Source organism: Pteropus medius, unplaced genomic scaffold (genome assembly GCF_902729225.1).
Source record: "Pteropus medius unplaced genomic scaffold, Ma_sr-lr_union100, whole genome shotgun sequence".
Taxonomy (NCBI): Eukaryota; Metazoa; Chordata; class Mammalia; order Chiroptera; family Pteropodidae; genus Pteropus; species Pteropus medius.
In genome coordinates, this window is record NW_024347791.1 from 15120190 (window position 1) to 15143910 (window position 23721).

The window sequence follows — 23721 nt, forward strand, 5'->3', positions numbered from 1 at the left end:
CTTTAATCAAGAGTGCAACCAAATTTGTATGTTAACAGATCATGTTAGATGAACATTATAAAACCATGTCAATATGGAAGTGTTCGATCAGAACACAGAAAACACTCTTGGGCATAAAGGAAAATATTGTATGCCCGCGTGGGTCCCCTTTGAATATATAGGTCCTGCTCTGTCAGTATGTAAGAGCTTATTGGTAGTATAATATTTTCCACTTCTTCATTATCTCTTATATTAGTATCTGCTTCCAGAGTAATCTCTTATCCTTTTCCAGTGAATTTTACAATTCTCCTGTGAGATTACCCTCTACCCTATGATCACCGTATTGCATGCAGTAGGACCAAGAGAAAGTAGTCTTGCCAGTCATACAAGTGAGGGACTCCTGGGGTTCTCTGTCCCCCGTGCCTGCCTCTTAGACTTTACCTTCATCTAGAATTCAATAGGAAATAGCTTCTGCACAGCATCTAATGCTTCTGTTCACATGTGGTTCTTTTGTAGTGTAATCGGACTCCCAGGAGAGGAGGACTGGCCTAGAGATGTTGCCCTTCCCAGGCAGGCTTTTCACTCAAAAACTCCTCAACCTATTGAGAAGTTTGTAGCAGATATTGATGAACAAGGCAAAGACCTACTTCTGGTAAGTTCAAGTGATGCAGAGTTGATCTGCACTGTGCTGATGAGAGACCTGTCCTGCTCACACTGGGTGGTGGGTGCAGCATCAGTTCAGCATCACGTGCCAAAGCCTCACAAGACATAGGCCACAATCTCTCTACAGCTCTCATTTCCACACCTATAGTAGCTGGTGGCTTTTGATTCTGGAATGTCTTCAGTTCCTCTAGAAAGAGAAAGAGTCTGATCCGCACACTTTCAGTTCTCTAGCTTTCGATGTTAATTTTAATGCAGGCTTTGAAGCCTCTCCATTCCTCTGTACATATGCTTCTAATAAGTATTGACTGTGCCATGCACATATAAATGCCTCCATGAAAATAAGGGATTCAGTGTCCTATTTGAGACTCAAACTTGTAATACTTGTTCTTTTACATAGCTCCCTATACTTGGAGGCCAAAACAATAGGTAAGGGAGTGTATCTTTTGGGCTACTTTTGGTGTTTGGAACCCAGTGAGTAATATTGTGTATCCTTTACCTACTAATAAGTCTCCTAGACCAGAAGGAGCCACTGCTCCCATTCTGTTAGTATATTCTGAATTTCAAATATAGATCCAAGAGTCTCTGGCTCTTGGAAGAAATGTTATGCTTCAGCTCTGTGTGGACACAGCCAACAATTGGCATGTTTGCAGAGCCATGGAATTTCCCAGTTCCAGCTCTAACTCCATCTTTACCTGATGGTAGTTCATTTTCTGATGTTTAGGCAAAAGTTCCCTCCACTGCCAAGTTATGGATAAGGATGGCTATATTTTTTTTTCCCACTGTTTATTTCTAAGACACTCACTAAGGCCTACATCCTTCGAAATAAATAGGACAATATTCACCTAGACAAAGGCTCACTCTATGCACACACTTGCTGGCTTATTTGCTACTTAGGAAAATTTTTCCTTGGTTTCAAATAACAGACATGTATTTGCATTACCTTAAGAAAAGGGAGTTTGATGGAATGTTTCATGGCCTGCAAATGGAAATGGGAAGCCATTCAGAATGTAAGTGCACTGTCTCTGTTCTGTGCATCACCTTCTCTCAGCAACTCTGCTTTTCTCTGCCCTGAATGCCCTTTCTTCACCTTATCGCTTCTTTTCAGTTGTGCTATCTGCTCCCCTTAACTTTAACTATCTGATAGTCCCTTGGCTATCAGAACTTCAACTCATGGATTCTTTCAGCTGTAACTCCTACTATTAACATTTGCCCTGTCAGTATTTTCTATATCAGATTCCCAAAAGGAGAAATCTAGCTGGCACACTTCACCTTTTTGTCGAGCCGTGATATGCTACCTAGGGCCAGGTGGCATTCCTGGTCCAGCTAACAGTGCTGGGGTGGGTAGGGATCATCTGGTATAAATATGGCCACCAGAGGCTCTTCTTTTCCAGCAGGAACTTTGAATAAAATGTTTCTCTTAGAATAGGATTCTGGACAGTCACAGTAATGAACTTAAGTAATGAAGTATCCCACTCTTTCAGCTACCAGTACATCCAAAGACAACCCAAAATATCTCCTAGCTCCAACATCAGTAGGAATCACCAAGAAGAACTTAAAATGTAAATAGATAATGTCACATGCTCATTCAGGGTGCCATGCTAGCAGTGGTGGCCTTCAGAGTCAGACAACACACTCGTTCTAGGCAGGAGAAATGGCAGGAGACAAACAAGAAAAAGGAACAAAGAAGCATACCAGAGAGAGAAGGAAGAAGCAAAGGAGAGGAATAAGAAGCAAAGCCAGTTACATCAAGACTTGGAGAAACGTAAGCACAAGACATAATATCCACAGGCATTCAGGAAAAGGACAGGCCAAGATCTCAGAGCTCAGAATTCTTTTAAGCTCTCACTGTTTCATGCTGGAAGGACACAAGCTAGAACTGTAAAGCAGAAGAAGAGGGGCCATTTGGTACAAGATAAGCAACTAAGACCTTGGCAGTACCTGTTGCTTCTGTTGAAAAGTATTAACTAAGGAAGAAAAGTGAAGAGTGTTTTAGAAAGTTTGTTTTATTTAGGAAACAATTAACAAGTTTAGCACTTTAAGAGTTACTCTTCATTTTTATCTGTAAAATGGTTGACTTTATATAATACCTCAATCATACATGTATGGAGGCTTCAGCTCCCTGGGGAATGTTGAGATATCTATCAACATTTCCAAATGCTCTTACATATATATTTTCGTAATGTACAGTAATAAGACAGTTCAGGGGAACGATTATTTTTAACAACCAAAACCACATCTTTACAAGTCTTGTCCCTTTGACCATGGTTAACTGGGGAAACTGAAAACTTACCCCAAATAAGATACTCTGGCTGAAAAGTTTTAGAGTTCCTCCTATCTAACATGCTTTCAGAGCCTGAGGTACTTTTTTTTTTTTTGGTCCTTGTATTAGGCTGCTTTTGCTGCATAACAAAGATCCCCCAAAAAATGCATCTCACTAGCATACAACAGTAAGCAATTTTTTTCTTGCTCATGGGTCTGCAGATTGGCAGAGAGAGCACTGCTCCAGCCTTTGGGTCAAGTACAAGTCCTCTCCACATGTCTCATTCTGGGGCCCAGGCCAGAAAGGCTTCGGCTCCCTGGGGCATGTTTTCTCATGGTAGAAGGAGGGTGCTCCCAGAGGGCAAGCAGAAACATATGCTACCACTGAAGGCATATGCTTGGAAGAGCCACCCTGCTACTTCCGTCCACATTCCACTGGCCAAAGCAAGTTACATGGCCAAGGCCATCTTGAGTAGAGCAAAGAATACTCTTCCCATGGATGGAAGGAAAGAAAGGAAGGGAATATGTGCTGAGAAATGTTCCGATCCACTGTAGTATTCAACTCTTGACTAAGTTATAATTCTGAAAGTTTATTTTATTAGTCAATAATTTGGGAAGTAAATTAAATATTCTTGCAGAAACAATATTATCATACGAGATTTTTTCATTCTCCAGCCATCCAGTTGCTCTATTAGAGTCAAGCATTAGTAGAATTTAGCCACCTTTCTTAACAGTATTTCTATAGAACAAAATGTATTAAGAATTCCAGTTTGAGATTCCCACACGCACACCCCACATTAAGCTAAGGATTTCTTCTTCTCTCTACCCTCTTTCCAGCTCTAAGCCATCAGTATAACTGTGGGGATAGGGCTTCCTCCCAGATAATCCTCCAGGGACATATCTCTATCTTGAACATATTCCCACACTTTTTTTTTCTTCTTTCCTATGTTCTGGGGATTAAACTGGCTGCTTCCTTTTCTGATGCCACTATCTAATGTTCTCCTTCTTAGACTCTGGGAGGAGAACTCAGGCTTGAGAATTTTGCCCTTGCTTTCCTGTCCTTTGCGAATTCAGTGCCACCTTATAAAGTTTTTCTCAAGATGTTTATCGCTATTAGAACCTTTCTGCGAACAAGCTCCTTCCTCTCTGCCTACCCTTTTACTCTTTGATTTTCAGAAGACACTATGAGGAGGCTAGCATCCACGGACTGGTAGGGAGCTCAGGATAAATCAGGTTTCAGGGGCCCAAAAATTTGCCTGAAATTATATGTAAAATTTTCTATTTGTAGGTGTTTTTCTAGGTTGGTTATATTCCACAGAGTATTAGCAGAGTCTCTAGTCCAGTCAGGATCTGATTAGGACTGTGAGCACCTTAAGAGCAGAAACCCAGATTAAATGGAAGTGATCTGCATAGCCATGATAATGTTAAGTCTTTATATTACATAGAAGATTCAAATTCATGGACATTTCAGATACCCAGCTCGCTTCAGTGGACACTGCATCACAAAGATAGAAAAGTTGGTAGAGCTTCTCTGCTACATGTGAACTCCTGGGGCAATGGGTGGGTCTTACTCATTGTTAACTAATGCTTACCACTTGCTGGGCATCCCACAGGTTTTGGTGGAAGGAGAGGAGGTGGGGTTGGAGTGGAAATGGAACTGAGATTAGGGGAACGTTTTGACTAACTGATTATGAGTCTGATAGTTTGGGAATGGAGACTGCTGCTCCAGAGGTTCACCTTTCCCTCCTTTAATGTCTGAACTGAATTTAATGGATTCCTAAGAGCTACTGCGGGCCCATATGGCTCCTTGATGTGAATCGGAAGAAAGGCATCCCTCCTCTGGTGGGGCGGCCCTGGGCAGGTGCATGGCATGCTAATAGATTAAGATAGTTATGATGGAGGTTTTAGCCCCTATTTGCCCTTCCCTCAATAGAGAAAGCCTTTTATTTCCTGGCTTGAGATGTATTTCCTTTTTGGTTTTTGTTGTTATTTTGTTTTGTTTTTGGTTTCAGAAACTTGTCAGTAACTGTTTCCTGTTTTGGTTTGGACAATAGTTTAGTAATTACTCTTTACACCTGAGCAAGGCCCTGCGTTCCCTGCTTATTGACAAACCTTGAGGAAGGGTAAAAAGTTAGGGTGAAGTCTCTGACTGTAGCACTAAGTTTGTTCTCATTAGAAAAATCACTACCTAAGTAAAGTAAATGCATCGTGCAGCAACAACAACAATAATAATAATAATAATAATAATAATAATAATAATAAATCTTTTAAAGGATCTGGGGTGGGTTGGAGAGAAATCCTGGGTAGATAACAGTCAACAGGCAACCCAAAAGGTGTTGCCTCTTCCTGAGGGGTGGTTTATATATCAAGATAATTACTGTCTACATTTTATTTAGTGTCCCTTGAAATAGGTATTTGTTCATTATGGACACAAATAATTCATGGCAGTCAAGAAATGTATAACTATGTGAACACATTAATTAAATGGATATGTTTTACGTCAATCAATTATTTTTTCTTTATCACAGAAGTGCTTGACATTTAATCCAGCCAAAAGAATATCTGCCTACAGTGCCCTGTCTCACCCATACTTCCACGACCTGGAGAGGTGCAAGGAGAACCTGGATTCCCATCTGCCACCCAGCCAGAATAGCTCGGAGATGAATACAGCCTGAAGTCCCAACTGCTGCCTTGAGCTGATCACCAAGAGAACAGCACTGGTGGCTGATGGGTCCCCCTGAGTAAGCCCTGCAGAGCTGTTGAGGATCACTGGCTGGAGACCTTCTCGCTGCCGTCTTCTGGGTGGGCTCTGCTTCCCCAAGGAAACCTCCTAGTTTACTGTCTGAAATCAATGCAAGAGTGATTGCAGCTTTATGTTCATTCGTTTGTCTGTCTGTCTGTTTGTTTCAAGAACCTGGAAAAATTCCAGAAGAGAAGCTGCTGACCAATTGTGCTGCCGTTTCATTTTTCTAACCTTGAATGCTGCCAGTGTAAAGTGAGCAATCCAGGCGCAGCTGAGTTATGACGTAATCTCTCTGCAGCTGCTGGAGCCTAATTTGGTACTTTTGAGCGAGTGTGTGTGTGTGTGTGTGTGTGTGTGTGTGTGTGTGTGTGTGTGTGTGTGTGTGTGATTCTTGATCTCTTAAAGTGTTACTTTCTGTAAACGACAAGAATAATTGAATTTTAAAGACTCAAAGTGACCCATAAATAACAGGTATCTAAACGTGATTCACCAGAATGGGCTTCTCAAATTAGAAAGTTGAACCTATGTCCTCAGAATTTCTTTTCTGGCCAAAAGCTGTACATTTGTTAAACACAGCAAAGAGAAAAACAAATTCTAGTATCTTTTGAAAGACCTGTTTTTTAAAGCACGCATACTATTTACTATTCAAAAAGCTGAATTTACTCATTCTAAGTCAATTTTAACCTGTATAATATGCTTTATTGTTTCTTTTGAAAAATGCCCCGTAAACTCTTTCTTACTTGCTTATAGATTTAGGGAGTGTACCTCAAATACGTAAAATTGTCAAAAAAAAAAAAATAGAGAAAGCCTTTATTTCCTGGTTTGAAATTTATTTCCTTTTTGTTTTTTGCTGTTGTTTTGTTTTTGACTTTAGGAATTTGTCAGAAACTGTTTCCTTTTTTGGTTTGGAGAGTAGGTCTCCCTAACTGGAGACAGGAATGCCATTTAAGTTTTCCCCACCTATTATACTGTACTTTTTCTACCATGCACTGCCTTGTTTGCAAAGTATCCATCTTATCTATCCCCCAGTGCCTCATATATATTACTATTATTACATAACTAATAACAGCTTGCTTATGCTATTCCCATGCACTTTCTTTCAATGAACGTTTCGTAGGTAGTTAGATTTAGATTATGATTTATGGCTCCAATTCCACAATCCTAACAGGATCCCCTATGTTCTCACTCTAATGCGATCTTCCTAGCTAGCATTCACTGTCATTACCTAGCCAATGAGTAGAAGACTGGTTCTTCTCTATCACTAGCACATAGATTGCTGTAAACTTACTTAGTATTTTACATTTTTATTGAATATATTGTCAGTGTAGTATCTGAGGGAATATCTTTAACTCTTTTTTAGAAATAAGTATTTAGTCTATAGAACGATCTTTTCTCCATCCTCCAGGCTGTGCTTATTTCTAGTGCCTTGTGCATACTCTTGCTCTCTGCAGAGCCAGCCTGACCTGGGCATTGTGACAGCTTTACTTTTTCTCTTGCCATTTACTCTATAGTACTTTATATTTCATACCATCTCTGCCTTATATGTGATTAGTGCTCAGTTGGCTCTAATAACCAGAAGACACAGAGATTAAGTATGTTTTGAGACTTTTAGCTACTTTTGCTTTCTGATGCATGTTTTGAGTGCATGCAACAGTTAGACCATGTTTAAAGTAGGGTTTTTGAAGAATGGACATTGTTTCACTCAGTGGAAAATATTCCAGATGATGTTTATGTATAGTCAAGCCTTACTTAATTCTTCACAGCTTAATATTGTATATGACTATCTTGAACAAAAGAAAAATTAGGAGTTTTCTCCTTGAGAGCTTTCTTGGGTCAAGAACCATTTATTTTTAATACATATATTGTTTAACATTGTTCTATTTCAGTAACTTGAAGAGCAGGAAAATTTTTCTAAAGCAAGATATGAATGAGAAGATGGGCCATAAGAATGTTTTACCCTTGTCATCATTGTGACAACACTGATTATGTTTTGTCATCACTGTACATGCTTGAGATATAGTGAATCTGGAGCATTTAGGGCAAGGCATACTTGCAAGTCTCCCCCTGGAAAAGTGAGTTCTGCCTTTACTTTCACTGGATTCAAAATACAAAGACATCTTTGCTGAGGCCTAGAAATTGAATTTTAAAACTCGCTGCAGTGATTCATCATGAGCTTTTCCGTTAATATCCATGGTTAGAGCTAACATAATTTGAGTTTTTGCTCTTGCAAAAGTTTTCATGTTTCCTCAAGAAAAATGCAGCTGTTCTAAACTGGAATTTTTTAAGCACATTTTAGAATTTTAAATAAGAGCTCAACTTGTATTTCTACCATATACTTTTTGCTTCATTTCTTAGTAGTGTTTATAAAGAAAAGGCATAAACATTTTGGCATCAGATAATTGGCAAATTATCCTCTAAGAGACAGAATGCGAGGGCGTCTCAGCCTCTCTGAACTTGTTAAGAGTCTGTTCTCGGCTCTTATACCAGTGTGGTTGTTGCACCTGAGTGATTACTCTCTTGTTTTATGTCATTTACATCACCACTTCTGAAGTCCAGATCGCATGTAAGCACCCTTGCCATTAGGGCACTTCGAAACACGTAGCAGAATGCAAACTTACCGAATACGGCTTATTCTTTTGTGACATATGGTTTCAAAAGCTAGGCAGTGGTTAGCTGAAAAGTTCATGCTGCCCCAGAGTTATACTGAGGCAAGCAGTAAAAATATGGTGACAGACTTGAAATCCCATTTGTATTTCTTTCTAGGACTAGTCCGAGAATGTGTCCGGTAGTTTCTATATGATATTACATTCTAGCAGCCCAGGAATTATGGGAATAGTTGAGCAGGGTGGAGTTTGTAACAATATACATTTTAAAAGAGTAAAAGAAAAACCTGTCTATTTAGGCATCACAGTTATAGTGTGGCAAAGAGTAATAAGGATCTAACCCTATAATCTTAAAAACACAATTCCTAAGAGCTTGTAAGAATCCAGTGCGGTGGAGCCTCCCACTTTGTCTCTCCTTTGAAGTGAATGGGAACTCAAGGAGCAAAGAACCTGTTTTGGAAGAAAGCTCCAGGCCATTTCAGCCCCCTGTATTCTCACGATTTTCTCTCAGGAAACACACATTATGAATGGCAGATTCTTTATTTAGCCCCAGGTGACTTACTAAAATTAGTTCAAAATATTCACCTAAGAATAGAATCTCAGCCTTTTAGTTTTAGGTAAAAATGAAAATTTTAGAATATACATAATGTTAATATTTTAAAGAAAATGTGTACCTTTTAATAGAGTATAGTTAGACTCCAGAATGTGGTACTATCCATAATGATGAGAAAAAAAAATTGTACCAAACATTTTGAATCTTAAATTATGTATTTAAATTGAGCTTTTAACTAACTATAGCAGCTTCTCTTAAAAGTAGTGCCTATAAAAGTCAGTAATGGCAATTTTCATTCCGTTATGGAAATTAAATCATGTAAAATTTCTAAAATCATAAACATTAAAATTCTTCTTTCCAAAGTACTGCTTCAAGTGACAACTTGTCTGTTTTTTATGATAAGTACATAAGAGTGTTTCACATTTTCGAAAAGCAGACTTTTGTTGCATAGTTGAGTCTAGGAAAGAATAATGTTAAAAGTTAATAAGCCCTTATAATTACTCCATTTTTTTAGTATAGAAAATATAAAATACTTCCTTTAGAAAGAAAATATTGAGATATAAGTTCTTAGATATTGATGGAATTCAAAAGAATGCATGTTTAACATTTTGACACAAAAATAATGTATTTTATTTTAAAAACTTTTATACTATTTCTAAATCTTTAACAATCATAAAACAGTTGGCAATGGATAGAGGAAATTCTAGAGACAATGAAAGTATTCAAAGAATGATAATTTCAAAGTTAAATATGTTTTGAGGGATATATATTTTATTAATAAATATATTACAAGAATTTATATTGAACTCATCTGGCAACTATGAATTTGATAGGTTTAAAACAAATTTTAATGGAAAAGCTATTCCAGTTACCATTTCAAAAGTTGAGCTGAGCAAACGAAACCATCTATATTCCTTCCTCATTTCGTGGGAAGAAGCAGTCACATAAAGCTACACTTGTTATGCAAGTCTAAGAATGTTCATTGTTTTAAAAAAAAAAAAGTAAATTTTAAAAAGACGTGTTTCCTATGCCACCTGGATTTTTGAAAAATTGTGAAACCCAAACCATTTGTCATGTGCATGTACAGTCAGTACATTCAGGTATATGATTAAGAAGACAGTTGCATATTCCTTCTCCACTGGGGAAAAAATTCTTGAGGCTACCAAACACCTGCCAAGCAATGGAAGTCCTCAGATAATTAGTAATGGTGTTTTCCTCAAAAGCATAAGAAAATAAAAGCATTTTCATTTCTTATCAATGTTCAACTTAGTTTTGTTACATACCTATATCTCAAGCATTTCTAACTTGTACTTTCTCAGAAAATAAACCAAAAATATTCTTCTGGCCTTTTCTATCTTCTCACCTTTGTAAACAACAGAAAGAGGAACGTTCTGCTTTTTAAATGTTTTTCTTCAATTAGTTATTTGTGAATTTTTATAAGGAAGTACGAAGGGCTTTTCAAAATGTTTTCTATTTCTCAGCAGTCCCAGGGAGTTAAGTTAGATAAAGGAATGGACTCCCATCAACATATTTATGTTTCCTTGATACTGGTACTCTGGCCTTCAAGAAGAAAATGAGATTCACCGGAAAATAAATACAGGCTTTTTCAAGCACCTATTTAAATTCTGTTACAGCAATTGGAAGTTAATATGGTAGGAAAAAGAGGTGTAATTGTTCCATAATTCACACTGTCCCAAGTGATGGGCCTTCTTGTTTTATTCCAGTATGTGCCACAAGGTGGCACTTTCAGGGAGGGGAAAATCTGAGCAAGGCTAAAGAGGTATTTCTGAAGACTCCTTCTAACTTTATTTTTCTGCACATACTTAACTCTTGCCTAGCAGTTGTTTTTCAGGGTGATTAATAGTCTTCAAATGTTCTATAACTTATTTTAGTTGTTAGCTAGATTCTGAACAATTGCAAGTAAATTGTTCTTGAAGATGGATAATACACTCATTTTGGTCATTTAAGTGCATAAATTTACTTAAACATTCATTTAGTTAAACATGTTTTGAGGTACCTAATTACCTCACTTTTCTAGGTGTAGAAATTTCAAAGATGGATAGGCTTATTAACATAAAGGCAGCACCCATCCGTGAACAGGAAAGTTTTATTGGGAGTGTAAAACTCCTCCAGTGCCCCCAGCCACAAAACCAAACCCCATTTGCTGCTTTCACATTCCCTACCTTGGCAGCCATTAGACATTGATTAAATTTTTAATCCTAATTTAAAAAGCAGATGAACAAAATAAGTAATTCATGTTATCAAATAGCAGAACTATGTTTTCTAAAGAATTGGCTATGCTGAAACAGCCATGAAATCCTAAAATACCTTGTAACTTTTACGTTTGTATAATCACAAATGTAAATTCAAAGAAATTCTAATTTTTTTTTAATTTTGTCTAAACATGAGCATAATAATTTAGGAGTATATATATCTACACAAGTCTTTCTCCGCTCATGAAGTTCTTTGGCAACTTTATTGTAGATATAAATAGAGATATCTATATGCTCTTATATTTTAATTCACAGGTCTGCCAAGAGACTCATTTACCCCCAGGTGATTTTAGTTAATTTTAGAAGCTACCTTCTTCAATAGTATCACTGGAATTTAGGAAGAAGGAAATTATAATATTTTTCAGAATTTCTTGAGCACAGCATGAAAGAAGGCTGTTTATTCAGAGTGGCAGAAATTCCATAGTGCCTGCTTAACTTTTCTAAGAGTAGCCAGCAGACAAGTCTCAGTAATTCATACTGAATCAAAATACCGCACACACTAGGGCCTCAGAAACTCTGAGAAATCATTGGCCTCATCCCTCTGCTTACAATTCCACTGAAGTAGTTTAAAATTTAAGGCCGAATTCAAACCTAGAGTTTGTTATTAGCTGGGCCAGTCTGAATTCTATTGCTTGTGTTTAAAACTTCACTCATACCTGAAAACCTTCCGGGTGCTCTGCACGGTCACCCCACCCCTTTGGCAATAGAGTGGCAGTAGGCGGAGCTGGCTGGGACCCGCCCGCCGTTCACCTGTTAGTGCTAAAAACGTGTACAGACCCGGCGAGAATCTCCGAGGTCCACGTGCCCCGCTGCTACTGTCTCAGAGGCATCTGTTCTGCAATCTTAGGAAGTAGAATGTCCCTATACGCAAACGGGTGTCTTCTGTGCGGAAATAAGTACAACACAATTCTCCGAAAGTTAAAGTTCGGGTATAAAGAGATGCTGCTCTGTATGAAGCTATCAGGCATCTCTCAAGCTCTAAGCTCAGTTTTGTTTTGTTTTGTTTTAAGAGAAGATGTATAATTACAGGAAAGATTTTTTATTTTTTTATTTTCAATCATTCTACATATATGATGGCAAAAGATATGCCTGGAAAAAAAGTTTTGTTTTGAAAATATGTTTATTTTCTGCATCATCTTCAGTTGGCAAAAGCTCCTAACTCTTTTGTTCCTAATTTTTTTCTTTCTCTTTTTACTTTGTCATTACTTGACAAATTAATTACTTTAAAAGCAAATTATCTCATATAGTAGGAGACTTTCCTGTTTAGAGGAACTTTTGTGTGAACTTTTCATTGAGCAGATAATCGGCCCTTCTCTATTTTAGGCATTTAGATTGTCAAATGTAGGTTTTCTTAAAGGGAGCACATAACAATACACATTGCTACCAAGAACTATGACTGTAGCACTAATCGACAAGCAGAGAGCCACACAGTTATTTAATTTCTAACTCTCTGTAGTTTCTAGCCAGATTCCGTTGCTTAGGTTACAGTCCTGAAGACTCACTTTGTACCCTCACTTGAAAGTTTCTAATTTTAAGTTTTATGACATGCAGTAATAGGTATTAGCTAGCAATAGTTCTGTGAGCACCAGCAACTCTGAAACTGATCTCGAATAATGAAAATAGATCCCAGCAATAATTCATTTCTTGAACTCACCAAGTGCATTATATATCTTCTCATGTGGGACCTGTGTTTGAAACAATGTACATGTGACTATTATAGTTCCTCACTTACTTTGCATTCATTTATTTTGCTACAACAAGTAATGAATATATTAGTTAGTACATGGAGTGAATAGCATCAACTACCCCTAGGGTCAGCACTTAAGATGGGGAATTTGTATTTCAAGTTGTTCTACATTTGCATAAATTATTTCTATTATTATTCATTTATATTATTTATTTCTGTATCACACTAGTCCTGTGAAAGTGCAACTAAAGGCAGGCCACAATAAGATATGCATTTAATGTTCATTACCACGGTCTTGATGGAGCTAAGCCCCCAACTAAGCTGCATGCATTTTAACATGATGGTAGAATTTAAGTCTATAGATATAGTGTTTTGTATCTAGGTGTTTTATCATTATATAAAAGAATTAAAGCAAAGGACTTTATAGTTGTTCTTTTGTCAAGTATGCATATAGTATAGTGTGAAAATACAGCAAAAATCAAAACTACAGAAAGAAAAGCATCAGATATTGCCTTAATTTAGGAACTCTGCCAGGTGGCCATCGGAGTAGATGCCAGGCAGAGACAGGTGTCTGGGCAGTGCTTCTTGTCTGGCCTTGAGAAGAAGCTTCCCCCTTGGGTCTAGTGCCCTCATAGGCGTCATGTGCAGTAGAGGGAACAGATAGTGCTGTGGAAATGAGAGCAGTGTGAGAGTTTTCTGTAGAAGCAGAACTGTCAGCTTGTGCCTCGAGGCTTCTAGAAGGTGTCAGGTGGAGAAATCCAAGTTTCCGGGCTTCGGGCAACTTGGTTTTGTGCAGAAGCAATCCAGTCTGGTAATAAAAACAAGGATGGCATGCATGTACAGTAGTCAACAGTGGGACTTTAACAACCAACAGTTCCCAGCCACCTCAAAACCTTGTTGTATTTCTGGTACTTTAGTTTTGACTTGAAGATTAAACGGCAAGTGTATGGTATAGAAGAGCAGTATGTGTTAAGAAAAGCACAATATCAGTTCCCATAGAGTACAGGTTAGAACTAGAGGGTCTTACAGGAATATCATTTCTGAGATGTATAAAATGTATTTGTGTTTCTACATTCCCATAGGGCCTAGTTAAAACTTTCTTCCAGGTTTCAGCAAGGTTGTCACACCCAGTGAGCTTGTTTGTTTTTGTTTTTATTTTTTTTTGTTTTTTGACTTATAATAGAAAATGTTCTAAAAGTAGAAAATTATCTTAATTCAGACATTTGATTTGTTGGTTTCTGTGTTTGAAATCACGGTTCTGGAGATGTAATGATTGTGCATGTGCATGTAAGATACTAATCTGGACTGTGTGAACCAGCCCAAGGTAACCAATACTAGCCCACCTCCTGCATCCCTTCCTCCCTCAGAAGTGCTCCCTGCCCCTATCCTGGCCAGCCCATGTGATGCTCTCCATCCTCCTCTGCTGCTCTTTGGGCTTCAGGGACATGATGAGAGATGCTTTAGGCATCACACGGGTGTGCCTGCTCAGGCTTGGCCACCATCCTTACTTTCTTTACCTTGGGCTGACCACGGTCATCAAGAGAAGGTTTCCTGGTGCTGGGCACAGAGTGTGCTAATGAGACCATTCACAAATACCCTCTAGCATTTTGTATATATCTTGATTTTTAAACCAAGTCATTCTACAGAGCATTCAGTTTTGGCTGTGGTTCAAAGAGAAAAACTAACGAAGGATATAAACCACATTCCAGGCTGCTGTTTCCTATCCATTTACAGGCTATACTTTTACTGTATTTCTTCATACTTGAAACTCATTCCACTGTTTTAATATCAGGGTACAGACTTATAAGGGTGCATGTTCTTCAAAGGTGCAAAATTACTCTCATTCCGTTTGCTCATACTGCTACATAATGCTCTGTTTTGGTGCTTTGGGTTCATCAGGTCAAAGAAGCAGTGTGGAAATTCATTGCCTGGAACACAATCTTACAAGAATGTTGGCAGATGGTTTGATGTTAAATATTGCTTGTGCTCTTTTCTTTGTACACAAGATTAAGAGTTACCACACTGGTCTGTCAGGTTCACCTGGGTATCCTTCCTCACAGAGTACATACGTCCTGTGCTCTCCCCAAGTGTGGGTGCAGGGCAGCTCTCTGAAAGTAGAGACCTTCCTACGTAACCGGTCATTTAGCCCTCAAAGAAAAATGGCCTCAGCCTCGCGTGTAGACAGGAACAGAAGGGGGAGGGCTGCCTCACTCTACGGGCCATCCCTCCTCCATTCCATACAGAAAGCCCCTCCTGAGGCCAAAACAACAGAAGGAAAGAAAGCTTATCTGTAAAGTTATCATTGTGGTAGGCCCTCAGCTGAATGGTCTTGCTTCCTTCCCTGTAGTAGATGAAAATACAGGTCAGTTGATCTACACTCTTCTCACCTGAAGAAGAAAATAGAACAGTTGGTGTTTGTGAATGTAAAATATGTAATCCAATGGCCACAAAAATGTATATTAAATACCAATGGCCACAAAAATGTATATTAAATACCCCATCACTAGCAGTCTGTTTTTAAAAGTAGCTTAAGTAAGGGATGCCAAGTGGCCTAGGTTTTCTGAGGTCAGAGGTAGTAGCCATCCTAGCGTGCGCCTTACTCTGAGATGCACTTGGAGAGGGAGAACTGCCGATAGTGACTGCTGCAATGGCAAAGGTATCATGTCAGAAAAGTCAGAGGGTTACAGATCAATAATCCTTTGGAAACTGGATGTCTTACTGGGTGCTAGAATGCAAATTTAGGTATTTATTGTCAAATAATGGAATTTAATATTTTTTGAGAATTGGTGTTGAAATGTTGCTGTCCAGTTCATTGTTTTCACTTATGCACAAGCTAAATTGAAGCAAAAAGAGAAAATGGTTTGTGTATTTGTCATGCCTTTTGTATTTCTTACAATAAAAATATTGGTAGCAAATAAAAGTAATAAAAACAGCAATTTTAAACTGCTTTCTTGGAGATGAATAGTCATCCTAGCTGTTTTTCTTTTTACTTTAATGTAAAATGAATATAATTGCAGTGAGTACAGTAACATATAATAACATAGCAAGTTTTAGCAGAATATATTTTAAACTTTTGTTTTAAGAGACTCCTTTTCAGGCTTCAGATGTTTTTAAAAAGTAAATAGCAGCTCGTTGAGCTTAGAGCTTCGGTAACAGATATTTAGTAAGCTCTTATGAGTTGACTGTGCTAAACACTTAAGACCCAAAAATGAGTAAAGCATGGACAGTCCTTTCCAAAGCTTATAGACTGAGCCTGTGGAAAAGATTTGTGTAACCGATTGCTGATAACCTGGAGCTGAGCAAAGATTTCACATCGGAAATGATGACCGAGTGGACTCAAAAACAAAAGTCAATGTTTGCCAGTCATGCAAGGAAAAATACTTTGTGCGTGCAGAAGCATGCAATTCTGAAAGAGTCGGCAGGAAGTTTGGTGAGTCTGCACCTGGAGCAGTGGCTTTAAAACATCTGGATCATAACCTATAGAAAGAAATGTAATCTAACAGCATGATGTGGTACACATACACAAATGGACACACATGTACATATATCAGAAACTTATATTTCACAGAACAATGCTATGTGCCCCACACATGTTCTCTTCTAGTTTATTATCCTCCACTTTGAAAGACCGTTGGTAACCCACTAAATTGATTTCACAACCCCACTAATAAGTCATGACTTAATGTTTGAAAACAATAAGAGGGATGGGATGTGAAGGAGTCAGGAGGTAACATAATGAAGAGCTTAATATGCCATACAAAGGAGTTTGGAAATACTGAGGATTTTAAAGAGAGAGATGTTTTCTTTTAATGGTTCCCCATTTTTGCTCGGCCACTTACGTAGCAGATGCAGAGCGATAGACCGAGCAGGTCCCGAGATGTTCCACAACAAACCAAAAGTGGGACCGTAGTTGCTGTCTGATACGTGTATCCCCTTCTTTGCGTACAGTAGCAGGTATTTTTAAATTTGTCCCCCAGAATTTCCTGAGAGCTCTCTTTAGGATTTGCCTTAATTTTTTTTGAATGGGCCCTAAATTGAATCGAAATTTGAAAAAAACCTACATAAAATTTTGAGGAGGAATAATACAGGGAGTCAAGAATTTGATCTTTATTAAGAAATTGAAAATGTATAATTTATTAAAAGGCCAGTCATAGTAAAACACGTTTACAAACCATGGGCATCCATAACCAGGTTTGACTGGATCATTTTCTTCAAAGCAGCGTAGAAAAGATTCAGTTAGTTACCTCTAGTTATCTCTGCCCTACTCACTTAGAACTTCATTCCATTAAGAGCTCAATAGGCCTTTGCCACTGATTTTGCCCTTTGCAGTATTAGCCCAATTTATACCATGTTTGGACAAGAACTCCTCATGGTGGGATGGGCCCCAGGAGGCCATATTTGTTCTGCAAATGCCATTTTCCTAAACAACAGAGCAATCAGAGATCCCATGGGATGTGGGACCAAGAGACCGGCTATGTATCAATGTGTTACACATCTGGCACTGCTACCTATAAATTCAGGGTTAAAGGTGGCCACATTTCTCTTCATGTGCACAGAAGATCGTGGGGAGCCAATCTGTGGAGAGAGGAAATGTGCAGAGATTGAATCCAGACAACCTCCTGGTTCCTGTTCCCTGGGCTCTGAAACGTCCCTAATCCTTATTATGTAGTCTGCCTCCAGCTTTTTTTTATTATTATAATTTATGTAGAAAAATATTACCGAAACCCCACCATATAGATAAAATCACTGCTAACATTTTGATAATTTCTAAATACTTAGTTTTACATAGATACATGCAAGATATACAAATATACTTTTACACCATGGAGATGGGCTGTACACCCCACGCAATAAGTTCTGCTTTGGTGATTATTTGTTTGTTACTTTACATAATGGCCTGGGTAACTTGTCATTTTAAAAAATTTATGTAGCTCAAGTAAATTTCTATTGATTGTAGCAAAAGACTTCTTACAACTTCCTCCTCTCTTTCATCACGCAGCTTGGGGCCCCTGCTCTGCATTGTAATTTCAAGCTATTGAAAAGCTAAATGGCTAGATTGTGTCATTATTTAAGTGTGGATAAGAACAAAACTAGTAACACCTGAAACTAATAGAATATTGAATATCAACTAATTTTTTTTTTAATTAAAGAACAAAAATAGTAGAGCCTATGCTTTTCAGATTGGGGTTCCCAGAAACCTGGGGTCTACAAGGGAGAATACAAAGCTAAATAAACAAGGTCTACCTTCCTTGACATCAATTTTACTTAAAAGAGAAAAATGTTTTTTATCAAAGAAAGATGCTATTTTTAAAATACATGAAAAGATGTGGAATAGAATGCAAAATTCAAATTTTTTAAATAATATAGGCAACTTCAAAGACATTTTATGATTTTAATAAGACTATACCACCAGGTCCACCTTGATACAATTCACTCTCCTGTGGAAAATTCTGAGAAGCACTATATCAGCCAAGAGGAGACGTTAGCACTTGGAATGGGGCTCATTGTTCTGAATGCTGTACTTCTTGTGGTCTCCAGGATTCCTCAATGGAAAATGACACACGTTCTGACAGTGTATTCAGAAAATTGGAAAATAAAGTCAAATTTATTCATATTCACTGAACAGCTACTACTGGCCTCAACTTTCAAAGAACATCTGATAGGCAGAAGTGTCAAGAGGCACTGGTTCAACAGTGATGATTGATGATAATAGACCATTATTAGGTTTCATTGTGATACAGTGCAGCAAAAATGCCATGCTCAAGAGAAGAAGGGAAGCAATTGGCATTCTGTGAATCCTACCAGTGCCAGGCATTCTCAGACATGCCATACAAACTATCTTATTTCATCAAGTTTTATCTTCAGATGAAAATTAAATGCTGTGGTCAGTTCCAAACAATTCTGGAATAAGATTGCATATAACACCAAAGCAGGAAATATGACTGCATGCACTAGGGTCTAGAGATGTCTGGAACAGAGTAGAAGTTTGATTTGTGCTGAAAGAATGAGGGAGTGAGTTTGTAGTGGCCAAACAACTTATATGTAACTGTCAAAATGATTACATGCTCACCAAAAAATACATAAAGAATACAAAAACTACGAAGAAAAATGTTATTGAAATCCCACCATGTAGATAAAATTACTGCTAACATCTTTATAGTTTCTAAATACCTAGCTTTACATAGATACATGCAAGATACATGAATATACTTTTACACCATGGAGATGGACTGTACACTCCACGCAATAAATTCTGCTTTGGGGATTATTTGTTACTTTAATAATATCACGGGCAACTTGACATTTTAATAAATACAAATCTACATCACCATCTGTTAAGGCTGTATAGCATGTCATTGTATAAATGTACTATAATTTACTTAGTCTATCCTCTATTGATAGATATTTCTCCCTATCCTACTCCCAGTTTTCACTATATGAAAAAATGCTTCCATGAGCGGTACTGTGTATGCATCTATTTTCATGTGTCGGCAGTTTGATTCAAGTCATCTGGTCACTGAAAACTCATCATTCAACCACAAGTCAAAGAATGCCTGGGGCCTCCAGAGGCCAAAAGAAGCAAGGGGTAGTTCTTCCCTAGAACCTTGATGGGAATCGTGGCTCTATTGACACCTTAATCTTGGATTTCTAGCCTTCAAAACTAGGAAAGAATAAATTTCTATTGCTTTGAGTTACCCAGTCTGTGGCCCTGGCAAAATAATACATTAATTAAATGGGGGAAAGGACAATCTTTTCCACAAATAGTTCTGGAGGAATTAGATATTCATATGGGGGGAAAAAATGAACATTTTTCTCTCATCTCACATCATAAGAAGAAAACATAAGATGAAATCTTTGTAACTTCGAGTCAGAATAAAATTCCTTAGATGAGACACAGATATAAAATAGCAGTCAATGGCACTTAATCAAAATTTAAAACTTTGGCCATTTGAAAGACATTCTTAGGAAAGTGAAAAGGTAAACCACAGATTGGAAAGATCACAAAACATATTCTGGCAGGGCAACATCAAGTTTTAGTAACCATGTGGAACAACTGAAACTCTCACCATTAATCTCACTACTGCAAAATGATACAGCCACTTTGCAAAGAATTGGGAAGTTAAACATATACTTAAAATTTAATTCAATGTAAATATATTCTAGATATTTACTCGAAAAAAACAAAAACGTGCACACAAACACATACATGAATGTTCAGAGTAGCTTTATTTCATAATAGGCAAAAACTGAAAACAATCCAAATGTCTATCAAAAGGTCAATGAATAAGCAAATTATGATTTATAAATACAATGGACTACTTACTAAGCAATTAATAGGAACAACTTTTGATACGTACATGAGTAAATCTCAAAAAGATTATAAGTGAAAGAAGTCAGACACAAAAGGCTACCTCCCGTTCAATTCCATTTATATGAAATTCTAGGAAAAGCAAAACCATAGTCACAGAAAACAGATCAGTGGTTTCCAGGGGCTGGGGGATAAGGAGAGGGATTAACTGCAAAGGGACACAAGGGAACTTTTTAGAGAAATGAAAATGTTCTATATCTTAATTGTATTGATGGTTACGTGATTGTATACATTTGTCAAAACTCATCAAACTGTACATTTTTAACTAGTAAATTTTATTATATGTAAAATATACTTCATTAGAGCTGTGGGTTATTATTTTTTTTTTAATTAAAGGCATTCTGTTTCAATGCTAACAAAAACCCATCTTGAAACAGTTGACCAAAAACTTTTACAGCTTCTGAGTCACCTCAATAGGGATGAAACAAGAGGAAAATTATAGTGAAACTATAACGTGTTGATTCAGTTGCAGCTCTCATGAATATCAGGAATTTTCCTCTGAGTCATTTTACTTGGTAACTTCCACTGCCCTTTGTCCATTGATAGTACTGATTAAAGTGAATGGCTACTTGGTTTTCAAGATTCAAATTGTTTTTTAAAAAGCCTCTTTATATCTTTTATAGTGAGAAATATACCCATCAAGGGCATAAGATAATCATGTATACGGTCATTGTTTCTTTTCTATGTAGGCAAAATTACATCCAGAGGTTACATGGTGAGTGTGGAATCAGAGAAAGGGGAGTTGATTACCTGAGAAATCTTTAATAAAATAAATCAGAAAAGAAGGGAATACAGTGAAAAATAAAAATTCCTATGCTCCCCCAACCCACTAATACTATTATGAAGTGACCACTGTTAACGGTTTATTATGTAAACTTTTCAAAAATTTTCATATTCAGGCATATATACACAAACACACATATAAGTTGAGCCATATGAAATTGTCATTCTTATAGATTAGAAATTGTTAAATATCAGTTCAACCAATGTATCCTCCTGTTAATGCACATGCTCTCTCACATTCTATATACTAGTCTATAATTCTTTCTCTTAATAGTATATAATGGCCATTTTTCCACATCAACAAATATAGCTGTACATCACTTCCTAAATGCCTTGGTAATTTGCCATTTCATGGTTATACATTACTTTATTTAACCAGTTCCCTTGTGATAGATAGTTAACTTGTTTTCTGTCTTTTGCTCTCTTGGTTAATATAGTTGGATGATCAGTGAAAACATTATGCTTCCATCTCCAGTCTAGGGGTATGCGCATCCAAAGAACAGCCATTTGGGTTGTGGATTGGGTTTCTGTGTCTCTATTGTTGAAAATTTTAAATACTTACACAACAATAATGAAAAATATGTGAAATTCAATTATAGTATTAAATTTAGGTACAAATCCAAGTTCTCCTAAGCATATTTAATGTTAAAGATGTCATCGAGTTAAAATTTTTTAATGCTCTTCAAGTTGAAAATCCCTCCCCCAGTGAATTATTGTTATTATTATTGCTGTCACTATTTAAAGCTTTGCCTTTTATCAATGATCATGTTACTTGCTTGTTCAAAAAGCTTTGCCTGCAGAATAAAATAAAATTTCTTCCCTTGACCTTCAAGGCCCTCAGCCACCAGCTCCAATATACTTTTACAGCCTTGCTTTCCCGCTACCACATGTGGTTTATGCTGCCACATCTGACTGCATCGCCTTTCCTTTTACTCAGGCTGTTCTCTATTCTGAATGTCCTTCCATCTCAGCTCCTCTGTAGGAAGTCAGCCCACCTTTATAGTTCACCTGTAATGCCACTTCTCAATTCTCTTTCACTCCTCCAAAGGTAGTGTGATGTATGGAAAGCACATGCTTTTAAGTTTGTCACACCTGTGTTTGAATCTCCAGCTTCTCCACTTTCTAGCTATGGGAACTGGGGCAAATTACTTAGCTTCTCTTAGCCTCAGTTTTCTTCATCTGAAAAATGGAATGTAATCACTGGGTTATGCCTAGGACATTTGGAAGAGCATGTATGTCCACAGCTAGAAGGCAATTGTGTTCACACGTGTATAGAGCATGTGTAGAGACAGCATTTCTTTAGTCATCTTGTTGAGTCATTATTATGAATTATATCCTGAGAAGGCTAGGCCTGATCCAGTCCTTATGGAGTTCACTCAGATGAGTAGCATTCTTCTTCATTATCTCTACGTGCTCCTGGTCATTTTCCTGTTTCTCTGTCCTCCCCTGGGATCCATGCTCCATCTGGGAGGAGCTATGTACATTTCCAGAGGCGAGACATCTAAAGAAAACACAAATCCTTCTGTTGACTTATAGCATTGTTATATATTTTTTAAATCTCTGTATTTTGTATAATCAGCCAAAGGAAGTGAAAGGTAAGAAAGAGCTCAAGAGGAAAAACACTATATTCTCCTACAGATATTATAAAGCTTACACTGAAGTGTTGAAAATAATATCTATAAAGTGCCTGGAATATTTAAAACACTATAACTGAGCCATGAAAAAAATCACAGATTCTCTTGTTGTGCACACAGAGAAGTTTATCTTTGGTTAGAGAGTTCCTCAGCTTAAGACATGGGAGAAGACAAGAAATGAAGAACTGGGGAGGTCTAATTTACAAAGAAAAGCAAAGTGGGTTACTCTGGAGAATGAATGTTTAGTATGGAGTAGAACCACTAACAGCTGCATTTGAGAGAATTTGGGAAAGTTTTAAGAGAGAAAATGGGAGTTGGGAACATCTGTTGTGCAATGCACTATGAGAAATGGAGGGAGAGAGACAAATTGGGAAAGATGATTTTAAGGAGTTTTCTTGTATGCAGTTAAGTGCGATCCCATTTTGCCATTTTCCAAGATTTCAGAAAAGATCCAAATTACTTTTCAATTACTTTCTAATGACACTGTGCTGAGATGGGCCCAGAAGGGCCTAGCTTTATCCAGGTCTATAAATACTTAGAAAATATAACTCCTTCTCTGGAGCCCCCATCACCTCTCTTGAAGTTTTTGTAGTGTGCTGACAATATTATGACATGCCGTGCAGTAAAGATAGCCCTGTGTATGTTTATCTTCCCTACTACGTTTTAAACAGTCCCCGTGAAGGTAAGGATTGTGTCTTAATCATCTTTGTGTCCTGCCCAGATCCAGCTTCCAGTCACCTAGCTAGTGAATTGCACAAAGTAGATGGTCAAAAATTAGTGTGAAACGAATGCGTGAGTGATGGGGTGAATGGAATTGAACTTAAAGGGCGGTTTCGTTAACACCATCTATAACAGTACTGTCTTCTCCCTCACCACCTGATGGACTCTGAGGAACCGCATCTGTCCTGATCACCACTTTATCCCCAACACTTCCACACGAGCGTTGGGATAATTTTTATACTCCAAGAATGAGTATTTCAGCACATCAGAAATGAAAGAGAGCAAAGCAATCCAAAGCCGAATGGAGATGCGCTGCCTTGGCGAGCAGTGTCCGCCTGCCCCTGGGTGAGTGGGTAAAGGACTGGAATTTCCCAGGCGACCCCTGGGAACCGCGGATGATCGCCGGCGCCGACCTCTCCTCCGCGGCGATAGGTGGCGCTGTGGCCAGACTCGGC

General features: G+C 37.8%; 1 protein-coding gene across 1 annotated transcript in view; it reads left to right on the forward strand.

The window, feature by feature from the left end:
* CDK6 (cyclin dependent kinase 6) overlaps positions 1-9858 on the forward strand; it is a 206457-nt gene extending 196599 nt beyond the window's left edge. The window contains exons 7-8 of the mRNA XM_039878098.1: positions 496-631; positions 5430-9858. Of these exons, the coding sequence (XP_039734032.1) occupies positions 496-631; positions 5430-5576 (283 nt within the window). The 3' untranslated portion in view covers positions 5577-9858. The remainder of the gene's footprint in view (positions 1-495; positions 632-5429) is intronic.
* Positions 9859-23721: the final 13863 nt, after the last annotated feature.